The sequence below is a fragment of the Cimex lectularius genome, unplaced genomic scaffold, assembly GCF_000648675.2.
Source record: "Cimex lectularius strain Harlan isolate CLEC.00 unplaced genomic scaffold, Clec_2.1 scaffold29, whole genome shotgun sequence".
Lineage (NCBI taxonomy): Eukaryota > Metazoa > Arthropoda > Insecta > Hemiptera > Cimicidae > Cimex > Cimex lectularius.
In genome coordinates, this window is record NW_019392675.1 from 1,097,984 (window position 1) to 1,113,742 (window position 15,759).

General features: G+C 34.3%; 1 protein-coding gene across 5 annotated transcripts in view; it reads right to left on the bottom strand.

The window, feature by feature from the left end:
• Positions 1-15,759, bottom strand: part of LOC106661735 (SH3 and multiple ankyrin repeat domains protein 3) — a 289,318-nt gene that overhangs the window by 25,836 nt on the left and 247,723 nt on the right. For all 5 annotated transcript variants that reach the window (XM_014385304.2, XM_014385305.2, XM_014385303.2 and 2 more), the window contains exon 4: positions 3,836-3,961. In XM_014385304.2, the coding sequence (XP_014240790.1) occupies positions 3,836-3,961 (126 nt within the window). The remainder of the gene's footprint in view (positions 1-3,835; positions 3,962-15,759) is intronic.

A 15,759-nucleotide genomic window follows, 5' to 3' on the forward strand; every position in this document is an offset into this window, starting at 1 on the left:
GTGTCTAAATTAAAACAAAGCAAGGCGGTAGACGGATAGATTGTAGATTCGACATCCGTCCCGATTCCGGATCGATGGCGATTTATTGCGGAGTACCACGATAGAGAAAACCAGCTCAATAGGAATCCGCCAATTCAAGATAACATTATCACGTTCCTAGACAGTTGGATCCGCTTATTGTCGTTGTTAAACTTCACTAAAGTTTAGACTCCAGGCACCGGGGCGGACAATTTATATTGTTCAATTTGCCGCAAACATCTCCATCATCGCCGGCAGTATAACGAATCATCACGCATCTTTCACATAAGGTTAATAATCGCACTACCATATCAATCGTTCATTATAAAACGATGAACTCTACTAATCCCAGTTACAAAGTCAAGGATCCTTGTTAAGGAAATTCGACGGCCTGGAAGTAAAAGCGTTAAAATTCATCGTCGTTGACCACGGAGAAATGGTTATGGTTTTTGGTTCAGACTGCCTATCATGAACGAATAAACGAAGGATAATTATACCGAAATAACAATGAGATGTTAATAAACTCGGCATGCTCGCTGTACCTTTTCAATTGCCAGATACGGTCACACCAATGATTTTTAAGAAAATTAGAGAAAAATATAGTTTAAATATTCACAATTGTATCAAATTTGTCAAGTATGACCTGAAAAAATTAATTTTTCAGGTATTTTATTTATAGTTGTGTTTATACGTGAAAGACATTTAGGGTTTCCCATCTGCTAAATATGCTAAAGGTCAGAAAGGTTAAAAGTTCCTTGTTAGAAAATTGTTAAATTTGGTCCTGCTTTGACCACATTTTTGTTCTTTCATTTCCATACCTATCTTGTTTCTTCTTTTATTAATTTTTTTGAGTGAATACATTCGTAAAAACAACTCGCACATCTTTACACATTCATGGACAAAGGGAGGCGTTCGATAGTGCCAACAAAATCCTGAGAAAAAAGAAATAAAACCTAAAAAATAAAGAAGAGGCCGTCAAATTTTGAAGATAGTAAAAATAAATGATATGGCTATAAATGTGAGAACAAAATGAGAGGAGACTCAACTAAGTGTCTATAGAAAGCAGAATAGCCTTTAGAATAAAGGCAGCCACAAGTTTCTAAAGGGGTAATTCTAAGAAAAACTGATGGATCAAAGAACAGCGGCCGAATTTCACCCTAAACCCTACAAGGGGTTTGTACCAGTTCCGACTAAATTCCAAACTGAACTCCATGCAACCCAACTTTCCTCCCAGGAGTTGAAAAAAAAAAATGAAGGGTGCGTGGATCTACATACTTTTACGCAGTCTGTCATACAAGTACTATAGAAGTATGCTTTTAACCCCAAACTAGCCTAGGAGCGCATAAATTGCCTAGGGGGTGGCAACTGTTTTTCGGACAGTGTTTTCGTATATTTTCTTTTATGGACTTAAATTTATATATGGTTTTCTTTTTCAGGAGGAGTACTCTCCTCTCCGTACGAGCACTACATTTTAAAACTGTACTGCTACCAATTTTTATGGTCATTTTGTTGTTCAAAGGGACACCAAAATGTTGCCATTTTTCGTTATTATTTCCTCAAACTCTATTTAGTCTATTCTAGTCACCCATATTTTTCCTTTTGTTTTTCTTTGTATACTAAAAATCCGTAGATACGGTTTCTTTAAAATAGGGTATTGTTAATTTTTGTCAAGGACCTAAGTTGAGCTTAGGGCAGCTTTTTTGTATAAAAAATATATTTTTCCTTTTAAATTTTTAAAATAATTGCTAATTGAAATTGTTTGCCCATCATCGCCCTACAAAATGAAAACACTAGTGGTTTCAATTTGTCGAAAAGCTCTCGAGAAAAGTACGCCAAAAGGCGAACAAACATAATTTTCTAGGATACGCCATTTTAGAGATAGAATTTTTCCAGTTGCCGACCAATTTATGCCACAAAAACATTACACACCGATAGACGATGTTTTAGTTGGTTAGGTAGTTTCTTGAAACAAAATATACTTAAAAAGACGAGAGACTTCAAACAGTGGATGGCGAGTTGCAAGTTCATCAAGGCAAAATGGACTCAAAAAAGTTGATTCGCAACTTGCACAAAATTATTTGAAGCACATTCACTGTTCGTAATCTCATGACCAATTTTATTCTATGCAAAACGGTTTGGTTTAAAACAAAAAAATACAAAAAGCACTTTTTGGTTTGAAAACAGTCGCTACGGGGGTAGCGGATAAATAAACTTTTCAAAAAAATCTACAAAATAAAAAAAATTTACAATGTCGTCTCAGAATTATCTAGGGTGATAAAATAAGTAATATATATTTAAAAAAACAATTAAGTTATAATAATCAGAAAAGTCATGCAATAAGTTTCGTTTATGGGGTATATTTTGGTTTTAAGTGGAAGTTTGTGATGCTTGAATGGCTGTTTCTTACTTATTTCTTAGCATTAATATTATTATTAAACAAAGAGAAATACTTAGTAAACAGCCTTATTTCTGAAATATCCAAAATATTTAACTTTTTATTTAAATATTATCCGAACGTCCTTTTGAATTTTCATGTTGCTCCGAGTATCTACCAGATTATTACTATTATTATTTTTTAAGGGGGTTCGCAACAGTAGTGTCGTACGAACTACGAAGGGAGCAGGTGTTTTTGAAAAAAAAAAAAAAAATGATTTGGGTTCAAATTCTGGGCAGATGAGATTCGAACCTATGACACTTAAGGTCTGACAGTGACGTGCAGTGACATCACAGTGTCGTGACGTGCGGCTCTTATTCTCGGCCACGTGATCCCACTCTCTATGCAAATTGGACAGTATTTAATTGCGCTTGCAGTGAATTTGAGAGGACAAAATGGTTGTTTTTAGGTGATGACTTTTTGATTAACGCACTGATTTTGATAAAGAAGAGGAACCGCAAGCGGGAAAACAGAAGTGGGTCCATCATACAGAACAAGAGAGGGACAGAAGAATTCGCTACGCTTTACAAAGATGGAGGAAAATTTTGCTTGTGAATAACTTAAGACTTTAACTTCTTAATACATTAAGAAATACGACTATGCGGATGTATAATTACGTTACTTCCATATTGGTTTCAAAGAGTGAATGTCGAACACTACAAAATGTACTTTTACAGGAGGGAACGGAATAACAGATGCATTTCCGAGAAATATTCACTGATTACTACAATGAAATTAATTAAGGTTTTTAGTTGAGATGAAAAAAGTTAATGGCACGAGAGGGATTCGAACCCACGACCTTCAGCTAGATACGCCGCTCGAATCCCTCTCGTGCCATTAACTTTTTTTCATCTCAACTAAAAACCTTAATTAATTTCATGTATTAATTGGTCAAGCGGACCACGAAATTAGTGAATTAATTATTACTACAATTCTAATGCTGGATCTCTCCCGTGGTTATCAAATACTCATTTTTCCTATTTTCCTCCAGAGAGTATTCATAAAATCTGAATCCATGTACATATTTTCAATTTGCCTGATCAAACAGCACAGGATCATTTCTCACCAACTCAATGACCAGACTCATGAATTTCATCATTCAAGTTGTACGTCCGTGAAAATTGTGAAATATCGTCAACAAGAAATACGTCGATCACGGCCCGGTGACAACGGCAGCACTGACGGCACGGCGACGGTCGCGCGCCGGACAAGTGTGAACAAAATGCCGGTCACGGCACTGTCACGTCACTGATGTGGGTGAATCGACCTTTACAGAGATGAGCAGGTTATACGTGCTCCCAAAATATTAGTTTAAGCCTTTCATCAACTATTTGAGAATTTTATATAAAAATAACAGAATTAAACAATATTTAGAATATTTACCTCCAAATAGCCGACAGGCCCGTTGAAGGGATAATCTCCCAATCTTCTTTCCTCATCCAAGAACTTGCCGGCTTTTCCATTGACAGGCGGTGAAAACAAACCATAGTTGAAGCTCTCTTTTAATTCCTGAAAGAAAAAAAGAAAAAATTATTAATATTTAGACGGTCGACATTGCCCAAAAAATGTAACACGTGACAAGAAACAATGCACATTTTTAGTAAAACATGCTAGTCAGAAAACGTATTTTTTATTTTTTTAATGTAATGCAGTGACCTCATAGAATGTATATATAGGTGAAACTCTTTGACTCAACTTTGTTCAAAGAAGGGTCAAATGAATCTAATAACAAGTTGCTAACTAATTACTTACTCAGGGAGGGCAGGGCATGGTAAGCCCGGTTCGGGATCGCAGTACGTATTAAAACTTTCCATTTGTTTTCAAGCCTGTTAAAGCAGTTGCTTCAACGATACCCGGGCCCTAGAGACAATGTACTTTTCCCTTGGAATAAAAGCAATTTTAAATACCCAACTATAATTAATAGGTAATTAAAATTGAGGGCATCGACATTTTACTGCCCGTCAAGGAAATAAAATTGGGAAAGTTGGGAATAAATTATTCTTAGGGAACTAACTTCATTTACGACCTTTGGGCCCTTGGAAGTTTAACTAAGTACGAGAAGTTGGACCGGCGTTTGTCAATATGTGTCAATTATAAAATCGGTTTTCTTTTCACTCCAATAAGTTTTCTTCGAGACCTGACCTTTTTCAATTCTAACTTCAATTTATTCAAGAAATAACAACCCACGTGTACGTTTTATATCATTTAGGCACCCCAACACAATAAAGCGTAGTTAAATTTCTTGCGTGTAACCTCTCATAATTAGGGTCCACTGATTCTCATTTTTCTTTGGTCAGACAAGTAGGCATTATTTTATGCAAATAATAAAATTTACCAAACAGAAAAATAAAACTAATAAAACTCGTCAAACATCCCGAGTATACATGCATTTTTAAGATAAAAAATATTTAAATAACAGATTTAATAAACAATTTTTTTTTAAGCATAAGAAAATATATTTATAGTTTTTTATTATTTTAATTTAGAAACCAATAATTATTTATTAAAGGAAATTCATTCCCAAATTAATTATATTGTTAATTTATTAAAAAAACCTTTACAAGAAATGTCTTTCTTAAGTTTCCGCGATTAAAATTAGTTGACACCTAATCCTTCGAAGGGACTATTAAAAATCAAGTAGTATCACAACCATTATCGATAGAGCAAGAATATCGATTAGAAAATTGATATTGAATAAATAGCTGAAATATAAAATATATATAATCATCTTCTGAGTAAGGTTAGACTGGAAGGGGGCCGCGGTAGCCGATTGGTTAAGACGTCAGACTCTCGGCTAGTTGGTCCTGCGGTCGTGGGTTCGATCCCCACCGTCGCCTCTGGTCTTTTTTCTGACGCCTAAGGGGACCGGTGGCCGCAATTGAAAGAAATTGACACGGCACACATCAATGGAAGGGGCGGGATCGGATCTCAGTGACCCTGAATTTGTGCCAAACTCCCTTCAAAAATGAGTTTCTTCGATGGGAGAACACCGGTACAACGGGGGCTCAAGTTCACATTTGTGTTGCGAGCCCTCCCCCAAAATATGGAGCCAGGGATAAAGTACAATAAGCTGTACAGCTCAGCTGCAGTGCTCAGGAGGGAACTCCTCCAGTTCCTGGTATTCAAATAATAATAATAAAAATTTAAAAAAAAAGTTAGACTGATTTAGTTCATATAGGGTTCCAATCTTCGTAGAGGTCATTAGACAGGTGAAAAAAGAAGAACTAAATGCTGGGTTCACCAAAATTTCGGTACCTTATAGTGCCAGGGGTTATTTTATTACAAATTCAAATAAATACACAGTAACATAAATTAACAATTAATGTAATAAAATGATATACATACTTTCCCAAGGATGAAGAAAACGATTAACATGGAAAACTATTGTAGAAGCGTTTTGAGTTTAAGGTTATGGAGCACATGGCCAGCATAATACATTTTTAAAATTATAAGTAATTATTAAAATACCATATTTATATTTGACAATGAAAACAATAATTCATAATAAAGTAAAACCTCGCTAAAAATCCATATGACTAAAGGTTCAACTATTTTTTTGTTCTGACTGGCAATTTCTTACAGGTACATTTGTGATCACATAGAATATACGCTTGTACAATAGTTTTCTATGTTAATGTTTTCTTCATCCTTGGGAAAGTATGTATATCGTTTTATTACATTAATTGTTAATTGTATGTTACTGGGTATTTATTGGCATTTGTAATAAAATAGGCCCTGATGATGGCACTATAAGGTACCGAAAGTTTGGTGAACCCAGCATTTACCTGTCTAATGACCTCTACGAAGATTGGAACCTACATAGATTACCTGCAGGTCGATCAACAAACATATCTTGATTTAGTTCTTTATAAAAAGAATTATTAATACATTACATATTACATCATTTATAATTGTTGATATATTCCTGTAAAACAAAATTGGTTTTTATAATCTTTGATTCAATACTCGGAATAAATACTAAATAACCTAGTTCCTAAATAATCGGAGCAATCTTCTCCAATCTGATCTTAAGGAAAACTCGTGGGACATTCAGGACACAGACAGGTCATTCTTTCCCTTCTTCACCACTGCTGCCTCTTCTAAAGATACTGACAACAGCGAAGTATCTTTTTATATTGTATATCAAAATATTTGTATTAATTGTAAATATCAAATTCCGATGTAACCAAACGGAGTATCATCGATAGATGACAAAATTTCGATACTGTAGAGACTACACATCGAATCTTCAATAAACATTAAGAGAATCATCAAATTTAAGCTGATTTAAGTTGAGTATACGAGTGAGTTAGGGTAAACTACATTTTGAGAAAGATGGAGGGGAGAGGGGAGAGAAAGAGAAAGCGAGAGAGCGAGAGAGCGAGAGAGAGAGAGAGAGAGAGAGAGAGAAGAGAGAAACAGAAAGATATAGAACAAAATAACTGTACGAAAATAAATAAAATAAATATGTCGACTAGTAGATGCAAGAGGAAAAAAAAGTGTAGGAAAAAAGAGATAAGACAAATATATATTCGAGAAAGAGAGAAAGTAAGTGAAAGCAATATAAACAGAATAGAAGAAAAAGAAAGAAAAAAAGAGAAAAAAGAAAGAGAAAGAGAGGGCCAGAGAACAAGAAATATATATATGGAGATAGATACTTTGACAGATATGTCGAGAGAGTGATTGACGTTTTATTTCATCACGCAAAGTTAAGTCCCGTGGACCTTTTTTCCACTTAACGTGAATAGCAACAATTCACAGTNGAGAGAGAGAGAGAGAGAGAGAGAGAGAGAGGAGAAGAGAAGAGAGAAAGATATAGAACAAAATAAATATACGAAAATAAATAAAATAAATACGTCGACTAGAAGATGCAAGAGGAGAAAAAAGTGTAGAAAAAAAGACAGATATATATTCGAGAAAGAGAAAGTAAGTGGAAGCAATATAAAGAGAATAGAAGAAAAAAAAGAGAAAGAGAGGGCGAGAGAACAAGAAATATATACATGAAGATAGATACTTTGACAGATATGTCGAGAGAGTGATTGACGTTTTAGTTCATCACGCAAAGTTAAATCCCGTGGACCTTTTTTCCACTTAACGTGAATAGCAACAAATTACAGTTTTATACATACGTTCTTTTGTTTAGAGAATGCAAAAACCCATAATATAAAACATAATAACTGAGAGAGAGTGAGTGACAGAAAGAGAGAGAGAGAGAGAGAGAGAGAGAGACGAAATAAACATTTAAAAGAAACACATAAGCAGATAGTGAAAGAAAGAGATCAATAATTATATCGAAATAGATAGTTTGATAAATAAAGAGAGAGAGAGAGAGAGAGAGAGAGAGAGAGAGAGAGAGAGAGTGAGAAAGAGGGAATGCTTTATGTATGTAATTAATGCTAAACATATCAAAGATTGTCTCATTTATGGAGGTTTAATTTTGCACTGTATATTATGCTTACATGTGCACAACCTTATGTGCAGAACCAATGATTTCTCGAATGAAATTATATTTCTTTTCTTCTCAGTTAGCATTCTTGTTTACTTGAACTGGACAGTGTTTTTCTAAACTTGTTTTGGACTTTTGATCCAATTTTTATTGTCGAACGTTACGTTCTGGTTAAACAAATAACGACTGTTGTTATAAAGCGTGAAAGCGAAACGTGTCGACAGCCGACTTATCTACCGGACGAAGCGGACATCCAAATCCGAAATAATTTTTTTAACAATATCAAATCTCAAAATCCTGTCTTAAAAATAACTTTTTTATTATTGTGTATTTTTTTATAAGACAATATTTTTAATTGTACCAGAAGTAACATGTACGACTTGTTTAATTATAAACATTTCCACAATAATTTCAATGCTGTTTGAAAATGCGTGCAATAAAATGCAATATGCACCACAGACGTGTGTGTATAAGATATAATTCAAATTTTCCATGTTTTTTAGTGACGTTTATTATTTTGATATTGGGCAATGAATCCTTAATTTTTATATGGAGCAATTTGCCGCATGAATTGCTTTCTCCTGGCCCTTTTAAGTTTCCATACTAAGTCTTTAGATTAACCACTTGTAAACTCTTGCCTTCCCATGTTGAAAATTGAGCCATGTAGGGCCGTGTGCTCTGTTTATTAAAATATAGAACGCTTTATCTCAATTTTTATTATTTTTTAATAAAACGAATGAAACGTATAGTGCAGAAAATCCGGGTCGTTAGGAGCAGCGCGCCCGATGAAGACGGATTGTCCCCGGAGGACGATTTCCCACGGCGAAACAATGAGAATGATCGATCACGGTAATTTGATGAAGCCGGCTGAGGGAAATTAGCTTCCGATTGTTCCTCAGCGAGTTAAGCTAATATGAAGGGATAAATGAAGAACGAAACGACCTGGAATTAATTAAAGAAGTGAGAATAAACGGTTTTTATCAAGTGTAAAGTCGTCAGAGGGTTATTTTTATATTATTTTTAAAACTTTTAGAATAGTACAGATAACAAATGCTTGTGTTGCATGCTAACAGAAGTTCGCAACAGCCGGTCATATCAACCCTCTGGGGCTCTGGTGTAAAAAAACAATTGTAAATATAAGTAATATATTTGTAAGTACATGGGTTCAATTCCGGGCCGCTGAGATTCGAACTGAAGTCTCTTTTCAGTGATGAGTCGCTTGTCTTTTTCTAATAAGTTTGTAAGTAGGTTTGTCGTTGGATGAAAACTACTGGCTAGAAACGGGCATGAAAAATGTAAATACCCTGTAAATTTCAGGTTTATCATCCTGCAAACGACATTTCTTGTCTTTTACCCAAAATAAAAAATGTTCTATATCATGTTGTTCTGCCAGTTTAAATAACATGAAACTTCAATAATCATCCGAGGCGTCGGTGGCCGCAACGGTTTAAGGCCGGACCCCCACATGACCGCACCGAGTGACGGCCGTCTGACTGCGGTCACATGGAGAGCGATTGGGAATTAAAGTGCGCCGGCTAGTCTCCACATCTCCGCACCGAGCCCGCACCGTGCCCGCACCGACTCCGCACCGTGCCCGACTAGTTTGGTTTAGTTTTGACGGACACGAATCGTGTGAGGTGCAGTGTAGTTTATTTTTGAAAAAAAAATATATTTTTTTTAATATTTCGTTTATCTATTTATTCTCGATTGTCTTTTTATAATCTTAGTACAATTTTATTTCGTAAAATGGACGCAAAGAAACTAATTGAGGTCAGCAAAGAAATTTTCCTGTGTTGTATGACGAAAAACCCAGAACTACGGAATATAGACAGAATAATTTAATTAAATAATAATCAAATAAATTAATTCCCTTTCAACACATTTTTTCCTTACGTTGTGAACCCATATTCTTCTATGTGAAGATGAAGATCATCTTCTCCTGCGATGATTTCTTCGCCAATTAACATCTTCTTCCTGTAAAGCACGTGCTATCATCCCTAATTCACTATTTTTAAAAAGTCAACATTTTTTCTCAACGAAACGATGTAAGCTTCGAACGACATAGCTTTGAAGCTACTAAACTACTGAGTGTTGACTCAGTGTTGTACGGACAAGTGGGGTCATCTGTCTCCGTCACCGCAAGTCGGCCGACTGTTGGCCATCACGGGTTGCGGGCCCGGTGAGGTCATGTGAGGTCCAGGCTTTAGGCGTCGACACGGCGCTCATCACTGGAGGTAAAGGTCCCGGGTTCGAATCCAGCGTCCCCGCATTCGAACCCGACAGAGGTAATTAATTGGCTTAATTGGCCAAAATAAACTGTTAACGACCTCAAAAAATATGTTCGTTATTTGAATAATTTCTAAGCCTACTTTTCCCTTCAGGTTTTCTTACTTAATAAAAATATTTCGGTTTATTGATATATTATTCTTGCTGAGTTGAATTTAAGATCATCACACTGCAGACAACATGGAGCAATCTCATAAATTGAACTCTTACTATTGTTGAGACTGTTTTATTATCAATACAATACACAAAATTAATTAATTTAGTTTTATTTGTCGTTGTTATTGAAGATTATGGATTTTATTGGAGGGGGAACAACCAAAAAATAGAATTGTTGAAGATTAAAGAAATCTTTAAAGTTTGCATGTAGTTGTCAAATAGATTAAGTTTCAGTTTTTAATTACAGCAAGTTGACTTTTTCCTCGCTTGATTATTTCTACTTATCAATATTTATTGGGTATCGGCAAAATCGTCGGCTTGGTTGGCCAAGAGTAATATCAATATAAATCAAGAAGTTTGCATTGCAGAATAAATTGAATTTCAGGCCAAGCTTTACCTGAAATATTTTAATAATTTGGAAAAGGTCACTGGAATTGATTTATACGGTTGTTACCTAATAACAGGTTTAAAATGTAATCACATTATCCGGTACAAAGTTAATTTGAAGTCTGCCTAACGTAATTTATTGTGGTTTATGGGGATTCAAGGTACTTTTATGGCTTTATCAATCTGATTTATAATGGCAATGTGGTTTTTTGATAGTATCAATGGCACATGGATAAATTTTAAGGGATTGATGGGAATATCTGTTGTTTCTCATGTGTAATTTGGGGAAAATCACATTACAGACATTCTTCCAACGATAGCTTTTTTCCGTTAAATGAACCACCATTTATAACTGGAAATGATTATTTTTTTTATTTCAAATTAACCCTTTTTAAAACGAAATTAACCTTTTTTTATAGTTTGGATACAAATTAAACTTTTTTCAATTTCAAATTAACCTTTTTTAATTTCAAATTAACCCTTTTTAACTTCAAATTAAGCAATTTTTTAAATCTCAAATTAATCTTTATTCATTTCAAATTAACCCTTTTTAACTTGAAATTAACCATTTTTTATTTCAAATTAACCTTTTTTTTAATTTTCAAATAATTACTTTTTAAAATTAATTTACTCTTTTTTAATTACAAATGTACATATTTTTAAATTGCAAATTAACTATTTTTAATTTCAAATTAATCCTTTCTATAAAGCATTAAAAAGTTAGGAGATGGTATAAAAATATAAGCATTTAAAATAAATTTTCTATATATTTAGAATTTTTATTAAACTGGGTTCTTAGAAAACCGTATTAAAGTTAATTACAATTAAAATTAAAAATTATATAAAAATAAGGATTCTTCTTTTAATTTGAGAATTTAAAAAAAGTTGGTAAAATACCACATGAAAATTCATTATAATTAAAGTTAAAAGTTATACAAAATTAAATATAAAAATGAATGAATCTTGTTTTAATTCCAGAATTTTTTAAAATATAGATTAAATATTGTAAAGACCCATTATTTTATATTTAAAAAACTCGGATTAATTGAAAAATGATTTGTTTTTATCTTTAATTATATATAACTAAAGTAAAAATACTCCTATTGACAGAATGATGCGCTCAGCCCATAACTTTCCACATCTTCCTATTTTTAATTATTATTTCTTCACATTCAAGAATTCACACAGTCAAGTGTGCAGACATGTTAATTCTTGAATTATTTATGTATATTTTAAGTTAAGTATATTTTAAGTTTTACGTTCTACATCTACATATAAACGATTTAACTTTGATCAATTGATCATCTCTATGTATATTTATATGAAAAATTCTTTTAAGCTATTTTCTTCCTTTACGTAGTGTTTAATAATGAAGTAAATTTTCCTTTGTTTGTATATAGTTATTTTTCATATATAGAACATTTGTGTATTTCAACATTTTTGTAAATTGGGTTAATTCCGTAAATTATATTATTTTTGTAACTTTAAATTTTATTTCCGAATAATTTTCTTGCGGTTGATAATCATAACCCATTATAAAAAATTATAACCAAATTATAACCCATTTTTTATTTTTTTAAAGTTCTCAAATCAAAAGCATAATTCTTCCGAAGAAAAAAAACAACAATTTCTTTCCTTACATTTTATAACATCTCCTAAGTTTTATTAATTATTTAAAGAAAGGGTTAATTTGATATTAAAAAGGGTAAATTTGAAGGTAATAAGCGTTGATTAGAGGGAAAAAGCTACGTATAAAAGTCAGAAAAGTTTACTATTGTAAAATCGTTGGACTCTTCGTCAGCAGGAAGACATTATAGACTTTAAGGCAGTTCAAGTTGATTTTTTTTCTTATTTTTTACATTGCAAATGATCCATTATATTTGGTGGACCGATTGACCAAATAACTTCTTTCAATTAATTAATCTTTATGTAAAGTATTGCTTGAAATGAAAAAGTTAGTGTCACGAGAATGAATAATTAATTGAAAGAAGTTATTTGGTCAATCGGACCACGAAATATAATGGATTTAATAAGTAAAACGAAGTAGATCTTCAATAAAGCTCTCCGTGGCCATTTCATTTGTCGCCGAGAATCGAATCCTGATTACACATGTGAAAAATGGCAAAAATGAGGGAATTCGAAAGGTAGGTTAAGGTGGGAAGTTAGTGTCTGACTGGATGGAAGTCACGATAGCTCAAGTGGGTAGGATCAGTGGCGTAGTGTGCCGAAGGTCGTGGGTTCGAATCCCGCTCGTGACGCTAATTTTTTCGTTTCAACCAATACCTTACATAAATTACAAATAATTCTTCAAATTTTCAAATTTTACTCAGAATCATTAATGATTTTTTGTGTATTTCATTCCAAATAATGGTAGACTGTTTTTTAACCAAAGGATTTTGTCACTTTGATTTTACGAGGGACATTACCTGAAACTATTAGATCAGATTTGGTTGATATCAATTATTTTGCTCTCCTTAACCTAGGTGGGTCATCGCTCATCATTCATCATTAAAACATAAAAAATTTCTGTCTAAAGATTTCTTCAAGACTTAGGCACTAAGTCCCTACGCCTACATTTAAAAACAGAAACTAGTAGGTCTTGCAGAAGCTGAAAATGTCGAAAGGCCGAAACGTCTGTTAAAATGACCCATCAAGGATAGGCAGAACAAAATGAAATGAAATTATTGGGCAAACCTAAGATTGCAGGGAAAAGAGGTTTATATTGCAATTGAAATATACAGCAGAAAGATGTAGATTTTTTTTTCTTTTACAAAGCGCATAAGGATTACATCAGATCAACCATGATCATTCGAGATATTGAAATTCGCAATAGTTCATAAACAGAGGTGATGCAATGTTTTAACGATCCGACGCGAACCAAGACTACCAACGCAAGTGTTACTTAATTCACAAAGTAGTTGAAAAACTGTTTATTTTTGTAAATATAAACATTTACAGATTAATTGCATAGTGGAGATAAAGGATAACGGTCTTCATTAAATCCTTAAAGGTCATGCCAGTCAGCTTAATAGGGTCCGATTAAGATTAAATCCCGGATCTCAAGACGTATTAATTTTAATACCTTTTTCCTTCAATATTCAGTGTCTTGTCTACGCTTCCGACCGGTGGAAAAAATCGCAGAGAAAAATATCCCGAGGGTTTAAAAAACGTGGGATCGTTGTTCACGAAGCGATCGCACTCCAATTTACAGCTCGTTAAAACAGCGCGGCGTCATAAAAGGGGTAGCCCATTTCCTTTTCAGAACGGCCTTTATCGGGGGTTTTCCAGGAAAAATTTCCCTACGAAATAAGATCAAAAGTTTTCTCCTTCCCTTATAGCAATATCGTGATCATTACGTCTCATTTCGACTCATTTACAAGTGAATGAAGTTCTTGCCCTGGGTGTGTTGCAATTACATAGTATCTCTTTGATGTGGGCATAACCCGGTGACCTTTAATCATGATCAGGCCGGGAAAAAAGAAACTTTCTATTTTTCCTGTACTGCCCCGTGTTCGGGACCATCAATCACCGGGACAATCGCACTCCCTTCACCTGTATTGCGAACGTTGTCGTAGTCCTGCCAATGTACAAAGAAATGGGCCAAGCTTTTCAAACGAAAGAGCCGGGCATTGGGTGAAGGGGAACTGGCAGTTTTTCTTTCTGTACGAAACCATGAATTTTGTAATATGTTCATTGTTTGATAATTGGGCTGGTCGAACATTAATAACGAATTCCTTTTCATTGCATTCAATTGCAGTCCTCTACAATTAACCTCTTTTTCAGGAAAAGTTTACCTTTTTTCAACGATTTACTGAAGACTTTCATTTCCACCAAGTGATTAATATTTAAATGTTTATACTGATATAATCAATTTACCGAATCTATACATTTACGGTCCATTGACGGCAAAGTGGCGAATTAAACTAAATGAAGACAAATCGATACGTGTGGACTTCGGCAACTGGAAAATTACATACCACCACAACGGTTTTAAAATCCCGTACGCCAAAATGCCTCCGTATCGCATCGAAAAAAAATGACAGTCATTCCCCATTGCCCATGGTAAATCTCTTACTTTACCAACCTCAAGCCAATTGCCAATTTGGGCGGCATCCACTCCGGCGCTGTGCCAGAGCAAGACCAAATCATACAATTATTTCAGAATGTCAGCCTTCAACAATGAAAACTTCTACAGTAAATTCAAAATGGAAACTGTAGAAGAAGCTAGGGGTATTCACGATCTTTGTGTTAACCCTGTTAGGCCCTGTAGATCGAGAAAGATGAACATGTAGACTTGTAAGAATCGGCCAGTTAACACTGCTAACAGGGCAGAGCCAATGTTAGGTGTTAGGTCGAAAATGTAGTCACAGTGATATCCGTTAGGGCGTAGGTAACCAACATGGCAGCCATCCATTTAACAGTGTTTTTTTCTTTACACGTATTTTCATTCTTAAATACGCGTTAATTAAATCAGGCCAATACATTTCTTTTGTAAAAACGTGACGTAATTTCTGACCTGTCCTTATACTCTCATTCATAATAGAGCATCCCCTATCCTATAAAGTTGTAGGCTGTTAGACGTTAGGATACAGGTTAGGTATGTCGGCACGAATTGAAGCGTGTCATTTGTTAGTACTTTTCGAGTGCATATATAGCAGGGGTATTCACAATCTTTGCGTTAACCCTGTTAGGTCCTATAGATCGAGAAAGATGAACACGTAGACTTGTAAGAATCGGCCAGTTAACACTGCTAACTAACAGGGCAGAGCCAATGTTAGGTGTTAGGTCGAAAATGTAGTCACAGTGATATCCGTTAGGGCGTAGGTAACCAACATGGCAGCCATCCATTTAACAGCTGTGTTTTCTTTACACGTATTTTCATTCTTAAATACGCGTTAATTAAATCAGGCCAATATATTTCTTTTGTCAATTTCTGACCTGTCCTTATACTCTCATTCATAATAGAGCATCCCCTATCCTATAAAGTTGTAGGCTGTTAGACGTTAAGATACAGGTTAGGTATGTCGGCACG